At 45.6% G+C, this 24871-nt stretch overlaps 1 protein-coding gene across 2 annotated transcripts in view; it reads right to left on the reverse strand.

Moving 5' to 3' along the window:
• Positions 1 to 22902, reverse strand: part of LOC139567000 (zinc finger protein 436-like) — a 190284-nt gene extending 167382 nt beyond the window's left edge. Inside the window, exons 1-2 of one of the 2 annotated variants that reach the window (XM_071388410.1) lie at positions 22189 to 22894; positions 17841 to 20024 (exon numbers count right to left, since the gene is read on the reverse strand). In XM_071388410.1, the coding sequence (XP_071244511.1) occupies positions 18802 to 20024; positions 22189 to 22534 (1569 nt within the window). In that variant the 5' untranslated portion in view covers positions 22535 to 22894 and the 3' untranslated portion in view covers positions 17841 to 18801. Of the gene's footprint in view, positions 1 to 17840; positions 20025 to 22188 lie in introns of those variants that run through there. The other variant, XM_071388411.1, reaches the window with a different exon arrangement.
• Positions 22903 to 24871: the final 1969 nt, after the last annotated feature.

Raw genomic sequence — 24871 nt, forward strand, 5'->3', positions numbered from 1 at the left:
TGATACCTAGCACTACCTATTATACTTGCAGCACCACTGGGGAGGTTATTGATACCTAGCACTACCTATTATACTTGCTAGCACCACTCGAGAGGCTGTTGAAACCTAGCACTACCTATTATACTTGCTAGCACCACTCGGGAGGTTATTGATACCTAGCACTACCTATTATACTTGCTAGCACCACTCGGGAGGTTATTGATACCTAGCACTACCTATTATACTAGCTAGCACCAGTATCAACAGCCTCCCGAGTGGTGCTAGCAGGCATAATAGGTAGTGCTAGGTATCAACAGCCTCCCCAGTGGTACTAGCAAGTATTATACATAGTGCTAGGTATCAACATCCTCCCCAGTGGTGCTAGCAAGTATAATAGGTAGTGCTAGGTATCAACAGCCTCTCGTGTGGTGCTAGCAAGTATAATAGGTAGTGCTAGGTATCAACAGCCTCTCGAGTGGTGCTAGCAAGTATAATAGGTATCAACAGCCTCCCCAGTGGTGCTAGCAAGTATAATAGGTAGTGCTAGGTATCAACAGCCTCCTGAGTGGTGCTAGCAAGTATAATAGGTAGTGCTAGGTATCAACAGCCTCCCGAGTGGTGCTAGCAAGCATAATAGGTAGTGCTAGGTATCAACAGCCTCTCGTGTGGTGCTAGTGCTAGGTATCAACAGCCTCCCGAGTGGTGCTAGCTAGTATAATAGGTAGTGCTAGGTATCAACAGACTCCCGAGTGGTGCTAGCAAGTATAATAGGTAGTGCTAGGTATCAACAGCCTCCCGAGTGGTGCTAGCAAGCATAATAGGTAGTGCTAGGTATCAACAGCCTCCCGAGTGGTGCTAGCAAGCATAATAGGTAGTGCTAGGTATCAACAGCCTCCCGAGTGGTGCTAGCAAGTATAATAGGTAGTGCTAGGTATAAACAGCCTCCCGAGTGGTGCTAGCAAGTATAATAGGTAGTGCCTGGTATCAACAGCGTCCCGAGTGGTGCTAGCAAGTATAATAGGTAGTGCTAGGTATCAACAGCCTCCCGAGTGGTGCTAGCAAGCATAATAGGTAGTGCTAGGTATCAACAGCCTCTCGTGTGGTGCTAAGGCTAGGTATCAACAGCCTCCCGAGTGGTGCTAGCTAGTATAATAGGTAGTGCTAGGTATCAACAACCTCCCGAGTGGTGCTGGCAAGTATAATAGGTAGTGCTAGGTATCAATAACCTCCCCAGTGGTGCTAGCAGGTATAATAGGTAGTGCTAGGTATCAACAGCCTCCCGAGTGGTGCTAGCAAGTATAATAGGTAGTGCTAGGTATCAACAGCCTCCCGAGTGGTGCTAGCAAGCATAATAGGTAGTGCCTGGTATCAACAGCCTCTCGTGTGGTGCTAGCAAGTATAATAGGTAGTGCTAGGTATCAACAGCCTCTCGAGTGGTGCTAGCAAGTATAATAGGTAGTAACAGCCTCCCGAGTGGTGCTAGCTAGTATAATAGGTAGTGCTAGGTATCAACATCCTCCCCAGTGGTGCTAGCAAGTATAATACATAGTGCTAGGTATCAACATCCTCCCCAGTGGTGCTAGCAAGTATAAAATGTAGTGCTAGGTATCAACAGCCTCCCGAGTGGTGCTAGCAAGTATAATAGGTAGTGCTAGGTATCAACAGCCTCTCGAGTGGTGCTAGCATGTATAATAGGTAGTGCTAGGTATCAACAGCCTCCTGAGTGGTGTTAGCAAGTATAATAGGTAGTGTTAAGTATCAACAGCCTCCCGAGTGGTGCTAGCAAGTATAATAGGTAATGCTAGGTATCAACATCCTCCCCAGTGGTGCTAGCAAGTATAAATCATAGTGCTAGGTATCAACATCCTCCCCAGTGGTGCTAGCAAGTATAATAGGTAGTGCTAGGTATCAACAGCCTCCCGAGTGGTGCTAGCAAGTATAATAGGTAGTGCTAGGTATCAACAGCCTCCCGAGTGGTGCTAGCAGGCATAATAGGTAGTGCTAGGTATCAACAGCCTCCCGAGTGGTGCTAGCTAGTATAATAGGTAGTGCTAGGTATCAACATCCTCCCCAGTGGTGCTAGCAAGTATTATGCATAGTGCTAGGTATCAACATCCTCCCCAGTGGTGCTAGCAGGTATAATAGGTAGTGCTAGGTATCAACAGCCTCCCGAGTGGTGCTAGCAAGTATAATAGGTAGTGCTAGGTATCAACAGCCTCCCGAGTGGTGCTAGCAGGCATAATAGGTAGTGCTAGGTATCAACAGCCTCTCGAGTGGTGCTAGCAAGTATAATAGGTATCAACAGCCTCCCCAGTGGTGCTAGCAAGTATAATAGGTAGTGCTAGGTATCAACAGCCTCCTGAGTGGTGCTAGCAAGTATAATAGGTAGTGCTAGGTATCAACAGCCTCCCGAGTGGTGCTAGCAAGCATAATAGGTAGTGCCTGGTATCAACAGCCTCTCGTGTGGTGCTAGCAAGTATAATAGGTAGTGCTAGGTATCAACAGCCTCTCGAGTGGTGCTAGCAAGTATAATAGGTAGTAACAGCCTCCCGAGTGGTGCTAGCAAGTATAAAAGGTAGTGCTAGGTATCAACAGCCTCCCGAGTGGTGCTAGCAAGTATAATAGGTAGTGCTAGGTATCAATAACCTCCCGAGTGGTGCAAGCAAGTATAATAGGTAGTGCTAGGTATCAATAACCTCCCGAGTGGTGATAGCAAGTATAATAGGTAGTGCTAGGTATCAATAACATCCCGAGTGGTGCTAGCAAGTATAATAGGTAGTGCTAGGTTTCAACAGCCTCTCGAGTGGTGCTAGCAAGTATAATAGGTAGTGCTAGGTATCAATAACCTCCCCAGTGGTGCTGCAAGTATAATAGGTAGTGCTAGGTATCAACAGCCTCCTGAGTGGTGCTAGCAAGTATAATAGGTAGTGCTAGGTATCAACAGCCTCCCGAGTGGTGCTAGCAAGTATAATAGGTAGTGCTAGGTATCAACAGCCTCCCGAGTGGTGCTAGCAGGCATAATAGGTAGTGCTAGGTATCAACAGCCTCCCGAGTGGTGCTAGCTAGTATAATAGGTAGTGCTAGGTATCAACATCCTCCCCAGTGTTGCTAGCAAGTATAATACATAGTGCTAGGTATCAACATCCTCCCCAGTGGTGCTAGCAAGTATAAAATGTAGTGCTAGGTATCAACAACCTCCCGAGTGGTGCTAGCAAGTATAATAGGTAGTGCTAGGTATCAACAGCCTCTCGAGTGGTGCTAGCATGTATAATAGGTAGTGCTAGGTATCAACAGCCTCCCGAGTGGTGCTATTAAGTAGAATAGGTAGTGCTAGGTATCAACAGCCTCCCGAGTGGTGCTAGCAAGTATAATAGGTAGTGCTAGGTATCAACAGCCTCCCCAGTGTTGCTAGCAAGTATAATAGGTAGTGCTAGGTATCAATAACCTCCCGAGTGGTGATAGCAAGTATAATAGGTAGTGCTAGGTATCAATAACCTCCCGAGTGGTGCTAGCAAGTATAATAGGTAGTGCTAGGTATCAACAGCCTCCCGAGTGGTGCTAGCAAGTATAATAGGTAGTGCTAGGTATCAACAGCCTCCCGAGTGGTGCTAGCAGGCATAATAGGTAGTGCTAGGTATCAACAGCCTCCCGAGTGGTGCTAGCTAGTATAATAGGTAGTGCTAGGTATCAACATCCTCCCCAGTGTTGCTAGCAAGTATAATACATAGTGCTAGGTATCAACATCCTCCCCAGTGGTGCTAGCAAGTATAAAATGTAGTGCTAGGTATCAACAGCCTCCCGAGTGGTGCTAGCAAGTATAATAGGTAGTGCTAGGTATCAACAGCCTCTCGAGTGGTGCTAGCATGTATAATAGGTAGTGCTAGGTATCAACAGCCTCCCGAGTGGTGCTATTAAGTATAATAGGTAGTGCTAGGTATCAACAGCCTCCCGAGTGGTGCTAGCAAGTATAATAGGTAGTGCTAGGTATCAACAGCCTCCCGAGTGGTGCTAGCAAGTATAATAGGTAGTGCTAGGTATCAACTGCCTCCCCAGTGTTGCTAGCAAGTATAATAGGTAGTGCTAGGTATCAATAACCTCCCGAGTGGTGCTAGCAAGTATAATAGGTAGTGCTAGGTATCAATAACCTCCCGAGTGGTGCTAGCAAGTATAATAGGTAGTGCTAGGTATCAATAACCTCCCGAGTGGTGCTAGCAAGTATAATAGGTAGTGCTAGGTTTCAACAGCCTCTCGAGTGGTGCTAGCAAGTATAATAGGTAGTGCTACATTTACATTTACATTTAAGTCATTTAGCAGACGCTCTTATCCAGAGCGACTTACAAATTGGTGCATTCACCTTATGACATCCAGTGGAACGGCCACTTTACAATAGTGCATCTAAATCTTTTAAGGGGGGGGGGAGTGAGAAGGATTACTTTATCCTATCCTAGGTATTCCTTAAAGAGGTGGGGTAGTGCTAGGTATCAATAACCTCCCCAGTGGTGCTAGCAAGTATAATAGGTAGTGCTAGGTATCAATAACCTCCCCAGTGGTGCTAGCAAGTATAATAGGTAGTGCTAGGTATCAACAGCCTCCCGAGTGGTGCTAGCAAGTATAATAGGTAGTGCTAGGTATCAACAGCCTCCCGAGTGGTGCTAGCAGGAATAATAGGTAGTGCTAGGTATCAACAGCCTCCCGAGTGGTGCTAGCTAGTATAATAGGTAGTGCTAGGTATCAACATCCCCCCCAGTGGTGCTAGCAAGTATAATACATAGTGCTAGGTATCAACATCCTCCCCAGTGGTGCTAGCAAGTATAAAATGTAGTGCTAGGTATCAACAGTCTCCCGAGTGGTGCTAGCAAGTATAATAGGTAGTGCTAGGTATCAACAGACTCTCGAGTGGTGCTAGCATGTATAATAGGTAGTGCTAGGTATCAACAGCCTCCCCAGTGGTGCTAGCAAGTATAAATCATAGTGCTAGGTATCAACATCCTCCCCAGTGGTGCTAGCAAGTATAATAGGTAGTGCTAGGTATCAACAGCCTCCCGAGTGGTGCAAGCAAGTATAATAGGTAGTGCTAGGTATCAACAACCTCCCGAGTGGTGCTAGCAGGCATAATAGGTAGTGCTAGGTATCAACAGCCTCCCGAGTGGTGCTAGCTAGTATAATAGGTAGTGCTAGGTATCAACATCCTCCCCAGTGGTGCTAGCAAGTATAATACATAGTGCTAGGTATCAACATCCTCACCAGTGGTGCTAGCAAGTATAATAGGTAGTGCTTGGTATCAACAGCCTCTCGTGTGGTGCTAGCAAGTATAATAGGTAGTGCTAGGTATCAACAGCCTCTTGAGTGGTGCTAGCAAGTATAATAGGTATCAACAGCCTCCCCAGTGGTGCTAGCAAGTATAATAGGTAGTGCTAGGTATCAACAGCCTCCCGAGTGGTGCTAGCAAGTATAATAGGTAGTGCTAGGTATCAACAGCCTCTCGTGTGGTGCTAGTGCTAGGTATCAACAGCCTCCCGAGTGGTGCTAGCTAGTATAATAGGTAGTGCTAGGTATCAACAGACTCCCGAGTGGTGCTAGCAAGTATAATAGGTAGTGCTAGGTATCAACAGCCTCCCGAGTGGTGCTAGCAAGCATAATAGGTAGTGCTAGGTATCAACAGCCTCCCGAGTGGTGCTAGCAAGTATAACAGGTAGTGCTAGGTATCAACAGCCTCCTGAGTGGTGCTAGCAAGTATAATAGGTAGTGCTAGGTATCAACAGCCTCCCGAGTGGTGCTAGCAAGCATAATAGGTAGTGCTAGGTATCAACAGCCTCCCGAGTGGTGTTAGCAAGCATAATAGGTAGTGCTAGGTATCAACAGCCTCTCGTGTGGTGCTAGTGCTAGGTATCAACAGCCTCCCGAGTGGTGCTAGCTAGTATAATAGGTAGTGCTAGGTATACACAGCCTCCCGAGTGGTGCTAGCAAGAACAATAGGTAGTGCTAGGTATCAACAGCCTCTCGTGTGGTGCTAGTGCTAGGTATCAACAGCCTCCCGAGTGGTGCTAGCTAGTATAATAGGTAGTGCTAGGTATCAACAGACTCCCGAGTGGTGCTAGCAAGTATAATAGGTAGTGCTAGGTATCAACAGCCTCCCGAGTGGTGCTAGCAAGCATAATAGGTAGTGCTAGGTATCAACAGCCTCCCGAGTGGTGCTAGCAAGCATAATAGGTAGTGCTAGGTATCAACAGACTCCCGAGTGGTGCTAGCAAGTATAATAGGTAGTGCTAGGTATCAACAGACTCCCGAGTGGTGCTAGCAAGTATAATAGGTAGTGCTAGGTATCAACAGCCTCCCGAGTGGTGCTAGCAAGCATAATAGGTAGTGCTAGGTATCAACAGCCTCCCGAGTGGTGCTAGCAAGCATAATAGGTAGTGCTAGGTATCAACAGACTCCCGAGTGGTGCTAGCAAGTATAATAGGTAGTGCTAGGTATCAACAGCCTCCCGAGTGGTGCTAGCAAGCATAATAGGTAGTGCTAGGTATCAACAGCCTCCTGAGTGGTGCTAGCAAGTATAATAGGTAGTGCTAGGTATCAACAGCCTCCCGAGTGGTGCTAGCAAGCATAATAGGTAGTGCTAGGTATCAACAGCCTCCCGAGTGGTGTTAGCAAGCATAATAGGTAGTGCTAGGTATCAACAGCCTCTCGTGTGGTGCTAGTGCTAGGTATCAACAGCCTCCCGAGTGGTGCTAGCAAGTATAATAGGTAGTGCTAGGTATCAACAGCCTCCCGAGTGGTGCTAGCAAGCATAATAGGTAGTGCTAGGTATCAACAGCCTCCCGAGTGGTGTTAGCAAGCATAATAGGTAGTGCTAGGTATCAACAGCCTCTCGTGTGGTGCTAGTGCTAGGTATCAACAGCCTCCCGAGTGGTGCTAGCTAGTATAATAGGTAGTGCTAGGTATACACAGCCTCCCGAGTGGTGCTAGCAAGAATAATAGGTAGTGCTAGGTATCAACAGCCTCTCGTGTGGTGCTAGCAAGTATAATAGGTAGTGCTAGGTATCAACAGCCTCCCGAGTGGTGCTAGCAAGCATAATAGGTAGTGCTAGGTATCAACAGACTCTCGAGTGGTGCTAGCATGTATAATAGGTAGTGCTAGGTATCAACAGCCTCCCCAGTGGTGCTAGCAAGTATAAATCATAGTGCTAGGTATCAACATCCTCCCCAGTGGTGCTAGCAAGTATAATAGGTAGTGCTAGGTATCAACAGCCTCCCGAGTGGTGCAAGCAAGTATAATAGGTAGTGCTAGGTATCAACAACCTCCCGAGTGGTGCTAGCAGGCATAATAGGTAGTGCTAGGTATCAACAGCCTCCCGAGTGGTGCTAGCTAGTATAATAGGTAGTGCTAGGTATCAACATCCTCCCCAGTGGTGCTAGCAAGTATAATACATAGTGCTAGGTATCAACATCCTCACCAGTGGTGCTAGCAAGTATAATAGGTAGTGCTTGGTATCAACAGCCTCTCGTGTGGTGCTAGCAAGTATAATAGGTAGTGCTAGGTATCAACAGCCTCTTGAGTGGTGCTAGCAAGTATAATAGGTATCAACAGCCTCCCCAGTGGTGCTAGCAAGTATAATAGGTAGTGCTAGGTATCAACAGCCTCCCGAGTGGTGCTAGCAAGTATAATAGGTAGTGCTAGGTATCAACAGCCTCTTGTGTGGTGCTAGTGCTAGGTATCAACAGCCTCCCGAGTGGTGCTAGCTAGTATAATAGGTAGTGCTAGGTATCAACAGACTCCCGAGTGGTGCTAACAAGTATAATAGGTAGTGCTAGGTATCAACAGCCTCCCGAGTGGTGCTAGCAAGCATAATAGGTAGTGCTAGGTATCAACAGCCTCCCGAGTGGTGCTAGCAAGTATAACAGGTAGTGCTAGGTATCAACAGCCTCCTGAGTGGTGCTAGCAAGTATAATAGGTAGTGCTAGGTATCAACAGCCTCCCGAGTGGTGCTAGCAAGCATAATAGGTAGTGCTAGGTATCAACAGCCTCCCGAGTGGTGTTAGCAAGCATAATAGGTAGTGCTAGGTATCAACAGCCTCTCGTGTGGTGCTAGTGCTAGGTATCAACAGCCTCCCGAGTGGTGCTAGCTAGTATAATAGGTAGTGCTAGGTATACACAGCCTCCCGAGTGGTGCTAGCAAGAACAATAGGTAGTGCTAGGTATCAACAACCTCTCGTGTGGTGCTAGCAAGTATAATAGGTAGTGCTAGGTATCAACAGCCTCCCGAGTGGTGCTAGCAAGCATAATAGGTAGTGCTAGGTATCAACAGCCTCTCGTGTGGTGCTAGTGCTAGGTATCAACAGCCTCCCGAGTGGTGCCAGCTAGTATAATAGGTAGTGCTAGGTATCAACAGACTCCCGAGTGGTGCTAGCAAGTATAATAGGTAGTGCTAGGTATCAACAGCCTCCCGAGTGGTGCTAGCAAGCATAATAGGTAGTGCTAGGTATCAACAGCCTCCCGAGTGGTGCTAGCAAGTATAACAGGTAGTGCTAGGTATCAACAGCCTCCTGAGTGGTGCTAGCAAGTATAATAGGTAGTGCTAGGTATCAACAGCCTCCCGAGTGGTGCTAGCAAGCATAATAGGTAGTGCTAGGTATCAACAGCCTCCCGAGTGGTGTTAGCAAGCATAATAGGTAGTGCTAGGTATCAACAGCCTCTCGTGTGGTGCTAGTGCTAGGTATCAACAGCCTCCCGAGTGGTGCTAGCTAGTATAATAGGTAGTGCTAGGTATACACAGCCTCCCGAGTGGTGCTAGCAAGAATAATAGGTAGTGCTAGGTATCAACAGCCTCTCGTGTGGTGCTAGCAAGTATAATAGGTAGTGCTAGGTATCAACAGCCTCCCGAGTGGTGCTAGCAAGCATAATAGGTATTGCTAGGTATCAACAGCCTCTCGTGTGGTGCTAGCAAGTATAATAGGTAGTGCTAGGTATCAACAGCTTCCCGAGTGGTGCTAGCTAGTATAATAGGTAGTGCTAGGTATCAACAGCCTCCCGAGTGGTGCTAGCAAGCATACTAGGTAGTGCTAGGTATCAACAGCCTCTCGTGTGGTGCTAGTGCTAGGTATCAACAGCCTCCCGAGTGGTGCTAGCAAGTATAATAGGTAGTGCTAGGTATCAACAGCCTCCCGAGTGGTGCTAGCAAGTATAATAGGTAGTGCTAGGTATCAACAGCCTCTCGTGTGGTGCTAGCAAGTATAATAGGTAGTGCTAGGTATCAACAGCCTCTCGAGTGGTGCTAGCAAGTATAATAGGTAGTAACAGCCTCCCGAGTGGTGCTAGCAAGTATAATAGGTAGTGCTAGGTATCAACAGCCTCCCGAGTGGTGCTAGCAAGTATAATAGGTAGTGCTAGGTATCAACAGCCTCCCCAGTGGTGCTAGCAAGTATAATAGGTAGTGCTAGGTATCAACAGCCTCCCGAGTGGTGCTAGCAAGTATAATAGGTAGTGCTAGGTATCAACAGCCTCCCGAGTGGTGCTAGCAAGTATAATAGATAGTGCTAGGTATCAACAGCCTCCCGAGTGGTGCTAGCAAGTATAATAGGTAGTGCTAGGTATCAACAGCCTCTCGTGTGGTGCTAGCAAGTATAATAGGTAGTGCTAGGTATCAACAGCCTCTCGAGTGGTGCTAGCAAGTATAATAGGTAGTAACAGCCTCCCGAGTGGTGCTAGCAAGTATAATAGGTAGTGCTAGGTATCAACAGCCTCTTGAGTGGTGCTAGCATGTATAATATGTAGTGCTAGGTATCAACAGCCTCCCCAGTGGTGCTAGCAAGTATAAATCATAGTGCTAGGTATCAACATCCTCCCCAGTGGTGCTAGCAAGTATAATAGGTAGTGCTAGGTATCAACAGCCTCCCGAGTGGTGCAAGCAAGTATAATAGGTAGTGCTAGGTATCAACAACCTCCCGAGTGGTGCTAGCAGGCATAATAGGTAGTGCTAGGTATCAACAGCCTCCCGAGTGGTGCTAGCTAGTATAATAGGTAGTGCTAGGTATCAACATCCTCCCCAGTGGTGCTAGCACTACCTATTATACTAGCTAGCACCACTCGGGAGGCTGTTGATACCTAGCACTAGCACCACACGAGAGGCTGTTGATACCTAGCACTACCTATTATACTTGCTAGCACCACTCGGGAGGCTGTTGATACCTAGCACTACCTATTATACTTGCTAGCACCACTGGGGAGGCTGTTGATACCTATTATACTTGCTAGCACCACTCAAGAGGCTGTTGATACCTAGCACTACCTATTATACTTGCTAGCACCACACGAGAGGCTGTTGATACCAAGCACTACCTATTATACTTGCTAGCACCACTGGTGAGGATGTTGATACCTAGCACTATGTATTATACTTGCTAGCACCACTGGGGAGGATGTTGATACCTAGCACTACCTATTATACTAGCTAGCACCACTCGGGAGGCTGTTGATACCTAGCACTACCTATTATGCCTGCTAGCACCACTCGGGAGGTTGTTGATACCTAGCACTACCTATTATACTTGCTTGAACCACTCGGGAGGCTGTTGATACCTAGCACTACCTATTATACTTGCTAGCACCACTGGGGAGGATGTTGATACCTAGCACTATGATTTATACTTGCTAGCACCACTGGGGAGGCTGTTGATACCTAGCACTACCTATTATACATGCTAGCACCACTCGAGAGTCTGTTGATACCTAGCACTACCTATTATACTTGCTAGCACCACTCGGGAGACTGTTGATACCTAGCACTACATTTTATACTTGCTAGCACCACTGGGGAGGATGTTGATACCTAGCACTATGTATTATACTTGCTAGCACCACTGGGGGGGATGTTGATACCTAGCACTACCTATTATACTAGCTAGCACCACTCGGGAGGCTGTTGATACCTAGCACTACCTATTATGCCTGCTAGCACCACTCGGGAGGCTGTTGATACCTAGCACTACCTATTATACTTGCTAGCACCACTCGGGAGGCTGTTGATACCTAGCACTACCTATTATACTTGCTAGCACCACTGGGGAGGTTATTGATACCTAGCACTACCTATTATACTTGCTAGCACCACTCGAGAGGCTGTTGAAACCTAGCACTACCTATTATACTTGCTAGCACCACTCGGGAGGTTATTGATACCTAGCACTACCTATTATACTTGCTAGCACCACTCGGGAGGTTATTGATACCTAGCACTACCTATTATACTTGCTAGCACCACTCGAGAGGTTATTGATACCTAGCACTACCTATTATGCCTGCTAGCACCACTCGGGAGGTTATTGATACCTAGCACTACCTATTATACTTGCTAGCACCACTCGGGAGGTTATTGATACCTAGCACTACCTATTATACTTGCTAGCAACACTGGGGAGGCAGTTGATACCTAGCACTACCTATTATACTTGCTAGCACCACTCGGGAGGCTGTTGATACCTAGCACTACCTATTATACTTGCTAGCACCACTCGGGAGGCTGTTGATACCTAGCACTACCTATTATACTTAATAGCACCACTCGGGAGGCTGTTGATACCTAGCACTACCTATTATACATGCTAGCACCACTCGAGAGGCTGTTGATACCTAGCACTACCTATTATACTTGCTAGCACCACTCGGGAGGCTGTTGATACCTAGCACTACATTTTATACTTGCTAGCACCACTGGGGAGGATGTTGATACCTAGCACTATGTATTATACTTGCTAGCAACACTGGGGAGGATGTTGATACCTAGCACTACCTATTATACTAGCTAGCACCACTCGGGAGGCTGTTGATACCTAGCACTACCTATTATGCCTGCTAGCACCACTCGGGAGGCTGTTGATACCTAGCACTACCTATTATACTTGCTAGCACCACTCGGGAGGCTGTTGATACCTAGCACTACCTATTATACTTGCAGCACCACTGGGGAGGTTATTGATACCTAGCACTACCTATTATACTTGCTAGCACCACTCGAGAGGCTGTTGAAACCTAGCACTACCTATTATACTTGCTAGCACCACTCGGGAGGTTATTGATACCTAGCACTACCTATTATACTTGCTATCACCACTCGGGAGGTTATTGATACCTAGCACTACCTATTATACTTGCTAGCAACACTGGGGAGGCTGTTGATACCTAGCACTACCTATTATACTTGCTAGCACCACTCGGGAGGCTGTTGATACCTAGCACTACCTATTATACTTGCTAGCACCACTCGGGAGGCTGTTGATACCTAGCACTACCTATTATACTTAATAGCACCACTCGGGAGGCTGTTGATACCTAGCACTACCTATTATACATGCTAGCACCACTCGAGAGGCTGTTGATACCTAGCACTACCTATTATACTTGCTAGCACCACTCGGGAGGCTGTTGATACCTAGCACTACATTTTATACTTGCTAGCACCACTGGGGAGGATGTTGATACCTAGCACTATGTATTATACTTGCTAGCAACACTGGGGAGGATGTTGATACCTAGCACTACCTATTATACTAGCTAGCACCACTCGGGAGGCTGTTGATACCTAGCACTACCTATTATGCCTGCTAGCACCACTCGGGAGGCTGTTGATACCTAGCACTACCTATTATACTTGCTAGCACCACTCGGGAGGCTGTTGATACCTAGCACTACCTATTATACTTGCAGCACCACTGGGGAGGTTATTGATACCTAGCACTACCTATTATACTTGCTAGCACCACTCGAGAGGCTGTTGAAACCTAGCACTACCTATTATACTTGCTAGCACCACTCGGGATGTTATTGATACCTAGCACTACCTATTATACTTGCTATCACCACTCGGGAGGTTATTGATACCTAGCACTACCTATTATACTTGCTTGCACCACTCGGGAGGTTATTGATACCTAGCACTACCTTTTATACTTGCTAGCACCACTCGGGAGGCTGTTACTACCTATTATACTTGCTAGCACCACTCGAGAGGCTGTTGATACCTAGCACTACCTATTATACTTGCTAGCACCACACGAGAGGCTGTTGATACCAGGCACTACCTATTATGCTTGCTACCACCACTCGGGAGGCTGTTGATACCTAGCACTACCTATTATACTTGCTAGCACCACTCGGGAGGCTGTTGATACCTAGCACTACCTATTATACTTGCTAGCACCACTGGGGAGGTTATTGATACCTAGCACTACCTATTATACTTGCCAGCACCACTCGGGAGGTTGTTGATACCTAGCACTACCTATTATACTAGCTAGCACCACTCGGGAGGCTGTTGAAACCTAGCCTTAGCACCACACGAGAGGCTGTTGATACCTAGCACTACCTATTATACTTGCTAGCACCACTCGGGAGGCTGTTGATACCTAGCACTACCTATTATACTTGCTAGCACCACTGGGGAGGATGTTGATACCTAGCACTATGATTTATACTTGCTAGCACCACTGGGGAGGATGTTGATACCTAGCATTACCTATTATACTTGCTAGCACCACTCGGGAGGCTGTTGATACTTAACACTACCTATTATACTTGCTAACACCACTCAGGAGGCTGTTGATACCTAGCACTACCTATTATACATGCTAGCACCACTCGAGAGGCTGTTGATACCTAGCACTACCTATTATACTTGCTAGCACCACTGGGGAGGATGTTGATACCTAGCACTATGTATTATACTTGCTAGCACCACTGGGGAGGATGTTGATACCTAGCACTACCTATTATACTAGCTAGCACCACTCGGGAGGCTGTTACTACCTATTATACTTGCTAGCACCACTCGAGAGGCTGTTGATACCTAGCACTACCTATTATACTTGCTAGCACCACACGAGAGGCTGTTGATACCAGGCACTACCTATTATGCTTGCTAGCACCACTCGGGAGGCTGTTGATACCTAGCACTACCTATTATACTTGCTAGCACCACTCGGGAGGCTGTTGATACCTAGCACTACCTATTATACCTGCTAGCACCACTGGGGAGGTTATTGATACCTAGCACTACCTATTATACTTGCCAGCACCACTCGGGAGGTTGTTGATACCTAGCACTACCTATTATACTAGCTAGCACCACTCGGGAGGCTGTTGATACCTAGCCTTAGCACCACACGAGAGGCTGTTGATACCTAGCACTACCTATTATGCTTGCTAGCACCACTCGGGAGGCTGTTGATACCTAGCACTACCTATTATACTTGCTAGCACCACTCGGGAGGCTGTTGATACCAGGCACTACCTATTATACTTGCTAGCACCACTCGGGAGGCTGTTTATACCTAGCACTACCTATTATACTTGCTAGCACCACTCGGGAGGCTGTTGATACGTAGCACTACCTATTATGCTTGCTAGCACCACTCGGGAGGCTGTTGATACCTAGCACTACCTATTATGCTTGCTAGCACCACTCGGGAGGCTGTTGATACCTAGCACTACCTATTATACTTGCTAGCACCACTCGGGAGGCTGTTGATACCTAGCACTACCTATTATACTTGCTAGCACCACTCGGGAGGCTGTTGATACCTAGCACTACCTATTATACTTGCTAGCACCACACAAGAGGCTGTTGATACCTAGCACTACCTATTATACTTGCTAGCACCACTGGGGAGGCTGTTCATACCTAGCACTACCTATTATACTTGCTAGCACCACTGGGGAGGTTATTGATACCTAGCACTACCTATTATACTTGCTAGCACCACTCGAGAGGCTGTTGAAACCTAGCACTACCTATTATACTTGCTAGCACCACTTGGGAGGTTATTGATACCTAGCACTACCTATTATACTTGCTAGCACCACTCGGGAGGTTATTGATACCTAGCACTACCTATTATACTTGCTAGCACCACTCGGGAGGTTATTGATACCTAGCACTACCTATTATACTTGCTAGCACCACTCGGGAGGTTATTGATACCTAGCACTACCTATTATACTTGCTAGCACCACTCGAGAGGCTGTTGAAACCTAGCACTACCTATTATACTTGCTAGCACCACACGAAAGCGAAGCTAGCGTGGTTATCCACATGTTTTACCAATAGTATAAACGCCCCGTTACCTGCAAGCTCTTCCTCAACAACAATGTAGTGTTCAATATCAAAAGTAAAGAAATGTTTTAAAAATTCAGGGACCCAAGACTAAAGATTCTATTTTAACAAACCAAACATAAATCTTTAAAAAAAAACTTGCATGGTGCAGCTGAGATGTGGGTGTCAGAAATAATGTAGCTATTTTTACAGCAGGAATTCTGATAAATAAGTTGTAGCTGTGGCGAGGGCTTGACCTCTCACTGGCCAATGAAAACATGTTCCCAACCTTTTCATGTGGTTGCATCAAGTTGTGTATTTACGGTGTTTGATGTTGTGTTGTCATAACCTCCGGGAGGAGAGCATAGATGTTTATCCTGGGAGATTCCATGCCAGCGGAGCCTGGAAATATTTCTCAGAACAATCCGAGATATCAAAAATATTTTCAGGCTAGGCTGCTGTGTGTGTGAATGCGTAACGTGTGGATTGTCATGAAGCTCACGACAAACAGTTATTGTGCTGACATTGCTTCCTGAGGCAGTTTGGAACTTGGTAGGGAGTGTTGCAACCGAGGATAAACGATATTTACGTGCTACGCGCTTCAGCACTCAGCGGTCCCGTTCTGTATGCTTGTGTGGCCTACCACTTCGCGGCTGAGCCATTGTTGCTCCTAGACGTTTCCACTTCACAATAACAGCACTTACAGTTGACCGGGGCAGCTCAAGTAGGGCATAAATTTGACAAACTGACTTGTTGGAAAGGTGGCATCCTATGACGGTGCCACGTTGAAAGTCACTGAGCTCTTCAGTAAGGCATTCTACTGCCAATGTTTGTCTATGTAGATTGCATGGTTGTGTGCTCGATTTTATACACCTGTCAGCAATGGGTGTGGCTGAATTAGCCGAATGTAAACTTAAGTTAACAAAAAATGTATTGGTTCTGCAATGTTGAAAATCCTATAAGGTGTGGAGACCATCAATTTCAACTTATTTTAGAAGAAATACAGTGGGGAGAACAAGTATTTGATACACTGCCAATTTTGCAGGTTTTCCTACTTACAAAACATGTAGAGGTCTGTAATTTTTATCATAGGTACACTTCAACTGTGAGAGACGGAATCTAACACAAAGATCCAGAAAATCACATTGTATGATTTTTAAGTAATTAATTTGCATTTTATTGCATGACATAAGTATTTGATCACCTACCAACCAGTAAGAATTCCGGCTCTCACAGACCTGTTAGTTTTTCTTTAAGAAGCCCTCCTGTTCTCCACTCATTACCTGTATTAACTGCACCTGTTTGAACTCGTTACCTGTATAAAAGACACCTGTCCACACACTCAATCAAACAGACTCCAACCTCTCCACAATGGCCAAGACCAGAGAGCTGTGTAAGGACATCAGGGATAAAATTGTAGACCTGCACAAGGCTGGGATGGGCTACAGGACAATAGGCAAGCAGCTTGGTGAGAAGGCAACAACTGTTGGCGCAATTATTAGAAAATGGAAGAAGTTCAAGATGACGGTCAATCACCCTCGGTCTGGGGCTCCATGCAAGATCTCACCTCGTGGGGCATCAATGATCATGAGGAAGGTGAGGGATTAGCCCAGAACTACACGGCAGGACCTGGTCAATGACCTGAAGAGAGCTGGGACCACAGTCTCAAAGTAAACCATTAGTAACACACTACGCCGTCATAGATTAAAATCCTGCAGTGCACGCAAGGTCCCCCTGCTCAAGCCAGCGCATGTCCAGGCCCGTCTGAAAATTGCCAATGACCATCTGGATGATCCAGAGGAGGAATGGGAGAAGGTCATGTGGTCTGATGAGACAAAAATAGAGCTTTTTGGTCTAAACTCCACTCGCCGTGTTTGGAGGAAGAAGAAGGATGAGTACAACCCCAAGAACACCATCCCAACCGTGAAGCCTGGACGTGGAAACATCATTCTTTGGGGATGCTTTTCTACAAAGGGGACAGGACGACTGCACCGTATTGAGGGGAGGATGGATGGGGCCATGTATCGCGAGATCTTGGCCAACAACCTCCTTCCCTCAGTAAAAGCATTGAAGATGGGTCGTGGCTGGGTCTTCCAGCATGACAACAACCCGAAACACACAGCCAGGGCAACTAAGGAGTGGCTCCGTAAGAAGCATCTCAAGGTCCTGGAGTGGCCTAGCCAGTCTCCAGACCTGAACACAATAGAAAATCTTTGGAGGGAGCTGAAAGTCCGTATTGCCCAGCGACAGCCCCGAAACCTGAAGGATCTGGAGAAGATCTGTATGGAGGAGTGGGCCAAAATCCCTGCTGCAGTGTGTGCAAACCTGGTCAAGAACTACAGGAAACGTATGATCTCTGTAATTGCAAACAAAGGCTTCTGTACCAAATATTAAGTTCTGCTTTTCGGATGTATCAAATACTTATGTCATGCAATAAAATGCAAATTAATTACTTAAAAATCATACAATGTGATTTTCTGGATTTTTGTTTAAGATTCCGCCTCTCACAGTTGAAGTGTACCTATGATAAAAATTACAGACCTCTACATGCTTTGTAAGTAGGAAAACCTGCAAAATCGGCAGTGTATCAAATACTTCTTCTCCCCACTGTAGGTCATTATTTAAGAAAGGTGCAAGGGTGCCAATATGTTTATCTGCAACTGTATCCAATTAAATTAATTTAGCAATATTCAAATCATATATCTAATCCAATTCAAGAGGTTTCAAGGCTGGAATCAAGAAATGCAAAATTCCATTAATCTATATTACAACTTAATAGACTATCAAATCAAACTTTATTAGTCACATGCGCCAAATACAACAGGTGTAGACCTGACAGTGAAATACTTACTTACAAGCCCTAACCAACAATGCAGTTTAAAAATTAAAAAATACAAATAAGAAATAAAAGTAACAAGCTGCCTTACTACAGAACCAGGAGATAGACTCCTGTTACTATACTGTGGTACTGTATAGACTAGACTCCTGTTACTATACTGTGGTACTGTATAGACTAGAGTCCTGTCCAGGGGAAGTACTGTACATTAAGATGCCTCACTACAGAACCAGGAGATAGACTCCTGTTACTATACTGTGGTACTGTATAGACTAGACTCCTGTTACTATACTGTGGTAATGTATAGACTAGACTCCTGTCACTATAATGTGGTACTGTATAGACTAGACTCCTGTTACTATACTGTGGTACTGTATAGACTAGACTCCTGTTACTATACTGTGGTACTGTATAGACTAGACTCCTGTTACTATACTGTGGTACTGTATAGACTAGACTCCTGTTACTATACTGTGGTAATGTATAGACTAGAGTCCTGTTACTATACTGTGGTAATGTATAGACTAGAGTCCTGTTACTATACTGTGGTAATGTATAGACTAGACTCCTGTTACTATACTGTGGTAATGTATACACTAGAGTCCTGTACAGAAACAGGAGATAGGCTCCTGTTACTATGAGCTGTTCTGGATTAGACAAGCCAAGGCTCCTGCAAGGCTACTTACTTACTATCGTGGAAAATTACAAACTTTGTTATGCACCTGCGCTGTATGAGCCTGAAACCTGTACACTTGTATACAAAATATCAATGTACATCATTTTTATTTTATTTATCTCATTTTAGAAACGAAACAATTTTTTTTTTAAGTAAACCTATTTTGTTGAAGACTTCATATAAACAATATGATTTCATGTGGTATATACAAAAACACAAATTCTCAGTCAAAAACACAAGTCAGAACAAAGCCTCTCTATTCTCTCATGTGCTTTCAGGTCCTCTGACTGGGAAAATGTCTTTCCACAATGAGAGCAGTGGTATGTCTTCTCCTCCTGTGTATGTACTCTTTCATGCTTATTCAGATGCCTTAACCTGTTAAATGTCTTTCCGCACAGGGAGCAGTGGTACGTCTTATCCCCTCCTGTGTGTGTCCTCTCATGCCTTGTCAGACCCCCTAACTTTGTAAAACTCTTTCCACACAGGGAGCATTGGTAAGGCTTTTCTTGTGGGTGTGTCCTCTCATGCTGTTTCAGGTTCACTAAACCCCTAAAATTCTTTCCACACTGGGAACATTGATAAGGCTTCTCTCCTGTGTGTATTCGCTCATGAGTTTTCATGTTTACTAACCAGGTAAAAGTCATTCCACAGTGGGAGCAGTGGTAAGGCTTCTCTCCTGTATGTATTCTCCCATGTAATTTCATGGACTTTAACTGGGTAAATCTCTTTCCACACATGGTGCATTGGTACGGTTTTTCTCCTGTGTGTGTCCTCTCATGCATTTTCAAAGTCCCTAACCATCTAAAACTCTTTCCACACTGGGAACAGTGATACGGCTTCTCTCCTGTGTGTATTCTCTTATGCTGTTTCAGGCTCACTAAACCCCTAAAACTCTTTCTACACTGAGAGCATTGGTAAGGCTTCTCTCCTGTGTGTGTCCTCTTGTGCCGATTTAGGTTCCCTAACTGAGTAAAATTCTTTCCACAGTGGGAACATTGGAAAGGATTTTCTCCAGTGTGTATTCTCTCATGCGTTTTAAGGCTCCCTAACCAGGTAAAAGTCATTCTACATTTAGAGCAGTGGTAAGGCTTCTCTCCAGAGTGTATTCTCTTATGTATTAATAGGTACCCTAATTCGTTAAAACTTTTTCCACAATGGGAGCATTGGAAAGGTTTTTCTCCTGTGTGTGTCCTCTCATGCCTATTCAGGTGATATAACCAAAGAAAACCTTTTCCACACTGGGAACATTGGAAAGTCTTTTTTCCTGTGTGTGTCCTCTCATGTTTCTTCAGGCTCCCTAACTTTGTAAAACTCTTTCCACAGTGGGAGCAGTGATGTCCTCCTGTTGCTTTGGGCATCTCTGGGTCTGATTCCCATGAAGGACTCTTCCCTGGGTCTGATTCCCCTGAAGGACTCTTCCCGATGTCAGAGGGAGAGTCTGGTCTCTCTCCTGTCAAAGACAAACAGAGTATCTAGTTACTTAGTTGTCTACTGTGCTGTACTGTGTGGCCAAACTTGTGAAACATATAAGTCTATGTTTGGTTCAGATTTGTTCTTGTTTGGGGGAGTTCATTAAAATCAAGACCCAGTTTCATCACCGCCCTCTCCTGACACTGAAAGCCCAGAGACTTGCACTTTCCCCGGGTGTGCGGTTTTGTCTGGGGACGCTAAACTGAACATTCGAGATCATCAAGCTACTATGCTCGGAGATAGTTGTCATTTCAACTGAGGTAGTGGCTACAATTCAGACCTGAATAAAAGAGGTTTCTGATACTTTCAAAGCAGATTGAACTAATTTGTGATACGAGACTGTGCCAGTTATTGCCTCACTCAAAACAACAGTTCCACACCATGATGATTGCAGCACTTTACACCTGACGACCTCTCTGGAGGCTGACGTGAATCGCTGCTGATCTGATAAAGGTGCAGGAGAGCTGTGTGAGCTTAGAGGGGTTTTCTCGCAGTAATATCCTGAGACCGATATTACATTTTGGGCCAATACCGATATCCAATATTTTCCTTGCCCCAAAAAACGATACCGATAACCGATATTTAACATTTTAGCAGTCTTTTAAGCATTCTAGTACAGTTAAATAGTTAACACACACATGGATGCAGCGGTCTAAGCCACTGCATCTCAGTGCAAGAGGCATCACTACAGTCCATGGTTTGAATCCAGGCTGTATGATTGGGAGGCCCACAGTAGTTTTCTGTTATTGGTGTAGAGCGGACGACAAAGGAGAGGGAACCCACAGTAGTTGTCTGTTATTGGTGTAGAGAGGACGACAAAGGAGGCAACCAACAGTAGTTGTCTGTTATTGGTGTAGAGCGGACGACAAAGCAGAGGGATCCCACATGTGGATAGGAAGATCCAAATTATCATTATTACCGGAGAAAATTCATTTAAAATCAAAGAATTGTACAACTTTAGTTCTCTAGGTCAAGCCAGTAGGTTACAGTAGGTTGTAACTCTCTAGGTCAAGCCAGTAGGATACAGTAGGTTGTAACTCTCTAGGTCAAGCCAGTAGGATACAGTAGGTTATATCCAAGTGGTTTTATCTCTCTAGGTCATGCCAGTAGGTTACAGTAGGTTGTATCTCTCTAGGTCATGCCAGTAGGTTACAGTAGGTTGTATCGCTCTAGGTCATGCCAGTAGGTTACAGTAGGTTGTATCTCTCTAGGTCATGCCAGTAGGTTACAGTAGGTTGTATCTCTCTAGGTCATGCCAGTAGGCTACAGTAGGTTGTAACTCTCTAGGTCATGCCAGTAGGCTACAGTAGGTTGTAACTCCCTAGGTCATGCCAGTAGGCTACAGTAGGTTGTAACTCTCTAGGTCATGCCAGTAGGCTACAGTAGGTTGTAACTCTCTAGGTCATGCCAGTAGACTACAGTAGGTTGTATCCAAGTGGAAACAATTATCAACACAGTGTGGAAAGTGTCAAATTCGGTCAACAACAAAATGAAAGGCTTATTTGCTACGTGAGGTTTACTTGATCCAACAGAAGTTTCGAAATGATTAAGTTGTTATGTGGACACGTGACATACAGACAACTTTGATAAAAACACTATAGGAGTTGTCTCCAGATCGCTATGCATATTCATGCTAGTAGCTTAGCATCTCTCTCCATTGAATACAGGCGGTTGACCACAACAACCCTCATAGAATATAAACAATAGATTTCAATAATAAGATGAATCCACCAATCCAAAGAAAGGTTAGGAGGGAGCTAGACAACCCGCAGTGAAGCTTTGTGGACAACGACCTCCCTTTGTTAGGGCGGAGAGACATCTTGTCAGTATATCCATAATCTTTGGTGTAGCCAACCCAACTCTCGCATGGCACTATTGGGGGGCACGGTGTGTAGTAAATCATCACTACATGAAAATCACTACATGCCGTGCCCCCCAGTCTGCGGTCAGCAGATAGACCCTTCTCAAATATATATGTTAAGTCACTTTTTGGAAACGTAACGGAGAAAACAAGGGGTAGCTTGCTCTCTACGTCGTCTGATTCTAGACATATCAGTCATCATCCTGGGCCCTCCGTTGAAGAGGTATTGACGAGCCAACCCCCGAATATCCTAAGTTAAAAACACATTTAAGGCGGTACTTACTGGTGTTAATCAGATCCCCGTTCTCCACCTCTTCATCTTTCAATGTGACAGTAATCTCCCCTTCCTTCTTCACTCCAAAAACTGCATCCTCCTCTTTTCCCTCCTCCTCTTCTTTTACTGTAACATCCTCCTCCTCTTTCACTCTGAAAGCGTCTTCCTCTTCTTTCACTGAAACGTCTTCCTCTTCTTCTTTCACTGTAACAGACTCATCCTCTACTTCATGTTTTACTGTGACATCCTCCTCTTCCTTCTCCTCTTTCACGACAATGTTCAACCCCAGAGCTTCTCCCTCCGTCCAGCAGACCTCCTCTTCTTTAACAGGAGGGGAGTAGTTTAGGGAGCTCATGTTCGGGGATGTTAGCTAGCTAGCTTCAATTAGCGATTAGGCTAGTGCTAACTTAACCAGCAAGCTACTATAGCTGACTAATACAAAATAACGTAATATTCAATTAAATAGGTTAACAAGTAGATACGACAGACGTGTGTCTAAAACACAGTTGCTAATATAGACCGAAATCGTATAAATAGCTAGAATCCTTCGGCTATGTTGGCTAGCAAGCTACCGAGGTGGTTGACGAGCTGTTTATGAAGAACCGTCCACTAGATTATACGTCACGCTAGCAGCATCGCCTGAAACACGCACATCGCCGTCTGCTGACTGGAGTGGGAAACGCAGTTTAGGATCATATTTTATTTTCAGACAAAGATTATTTTAAATGGATTTAATTAAATAATACCATTATATTGAGACATACAAAGACAGGAATGTGTTGATTGATTAGTGCGATTTTTTTTATTACTACAGCACATTTAAGGCAGTTTCATTAAGTCAAACTAAATCTAAATAAGTAGCTAGCTACTGTAGGTCCATACTGCTCCTACATGGTGTAACAATACATCATGTAAATGTATATAATGAACAGACTCTGTCTATACTGCTCCTACATGGTGTAACAATAGATCATGTAGATGTATATAATGAACAGACTAGGTCTATACTGCTCCTACATGGTGTAACAATACATTATGTAGATGTATATAATGAACAGACTAGGTCTATACTGCTCCTACATGGTGTAACAATACATCATGTAGATGTATATAATGAACAGACTAGGTCTACACTGCTCCTACATGGTGTAACAATACATCATGTAGATGTATATAATGAACAGACTAGGTCTACACTGCTCCTACATGGTTTAACAATACATTTTACATTTACATTTAAGTCATTTAGCAGACGCTCTTATCCAGAGCGACTTACAAATTGGTGCATTCACCTTATGATATCCAGTGGAACAACCACTTTACAATAGTGCATCTAACTCTTTTAAGGGGGGGGGGGGGGGTTAGAAGGATTACTTTATCCTATCCTAGGTATTCCTTAAAGAGGTGGGGTTTCAGGTGTCTCCGGAAGGTGGTGATTGACTCCGCTGACCTGGCGTCGTGAGGGAGTTTGTTCCACCATTGGGGTGCCAGAGCAGCGAACAGTTTTGACTGGGCTGAGCGGGAACTGTACTTCCTCAGAGGTAGGGAGGCGAGCAGGCCAGAGGTGGATGAACGCAGTGCCCTTGTTTGGGTGTAGGGCCTGATCAGAGCCTGAAGGTACGGAGGTGCCGTTCCCCTCACAGCTCCGTAGGCAAGCACCATGGTCTTGTAGCGGATGCGAGCTTCAACTGGAAGCCAGTGGAGAGAGCGGAGGAGCGGGGTGACGTGAGAGAACTTGGGAAAGTTGAACACCAGACGGGCTGCGGCGTTCTGGATGAGTTGTAGGGGTTTAATGGCACAGGCAGGGAGCCCAGCCAACAGCGAGTTGCAGTAATCCAGACGGGAGATGACAAGTGCCTGGATTAGGACCTGCGCCGCTTCCTGCGTGAGGCAGGGTCGTACTCTGCGAATGTTGTAGAGCATGAACCTACAGGAACGGGTCACCGCCTTGATGTTAGTTGAGAACGACAGGGTGTTGTCCAGGATCACGCCAAGGTTCTTAGCACTCTGGGAGGAGGACACAATGGAGTTGTCAACCGTGATGGCGAGATCATGGAACGGGCAGTCCTTCCCCGGGAGGAAGAGCAGCTCCGTCTTGCCGAGGTTCAGCTTGAGGTGGTGATCCGTCATCCACACTGATATGTCTGCCAGACATGCAGAGATGCGATTCACCACCTGGTTATCAGAGGGGGGAAAGGAGAAGATTAATTGTGTGTCGTCTGCATAGCAATGATAGGAGAGGCCATGTGAGGATATGACAGAGCCAAGTGACTTGGTGTATAGCGAGAATAGGAGAGGGCCTAGAACAGAGCCCTGGGGGACACCAGTGGTGAGAGCACGTGGTGCGGAGACAGATTCTCGCCACGCCACCTGGTAGGAGCGACCTGTCAGGTAGGACGCAATCCAAGCGTGGACCTTGCCGGAGATGCCCAGCTCGGAGAGGGTGGAGAGGAGGATCTGATGGTTCACAGTATCAAAGGCAGCCGATAGGTCTAGAAGGATGAGAGCAGAGGAGAGAGAGTTAGCTTTAGCAGTGCGGAGCGCCTCCGTGACACAGAGAAGAGCAGTCTCAGTTGAATGACTAGTCTTTTGGATCAAGAAGGTCATTCTGAGAGAGATAGCAGGAGAGCTGGCCAAGGACGGCACGTTCTAGAGTTTTGGAGAGAAAAGAAAGAAGGGATACTGGTCTGTA

This window comes from Salvelinus alpinus, unplaced genomic scaffold, assembly GCF_045679555.1.
Source record: "Salvelinus alpinus unplaced genomic scaffold, SLU_Salpinus.1 scaffold_40, whole genome shotgun sequence".
Taxonomy (NCBI): Eukaryota; Metazoa; Chordata; class Actinopteri; order Salmoniformes; family Salmonidae; genus Salvelinus; species Salvelinus alpinus.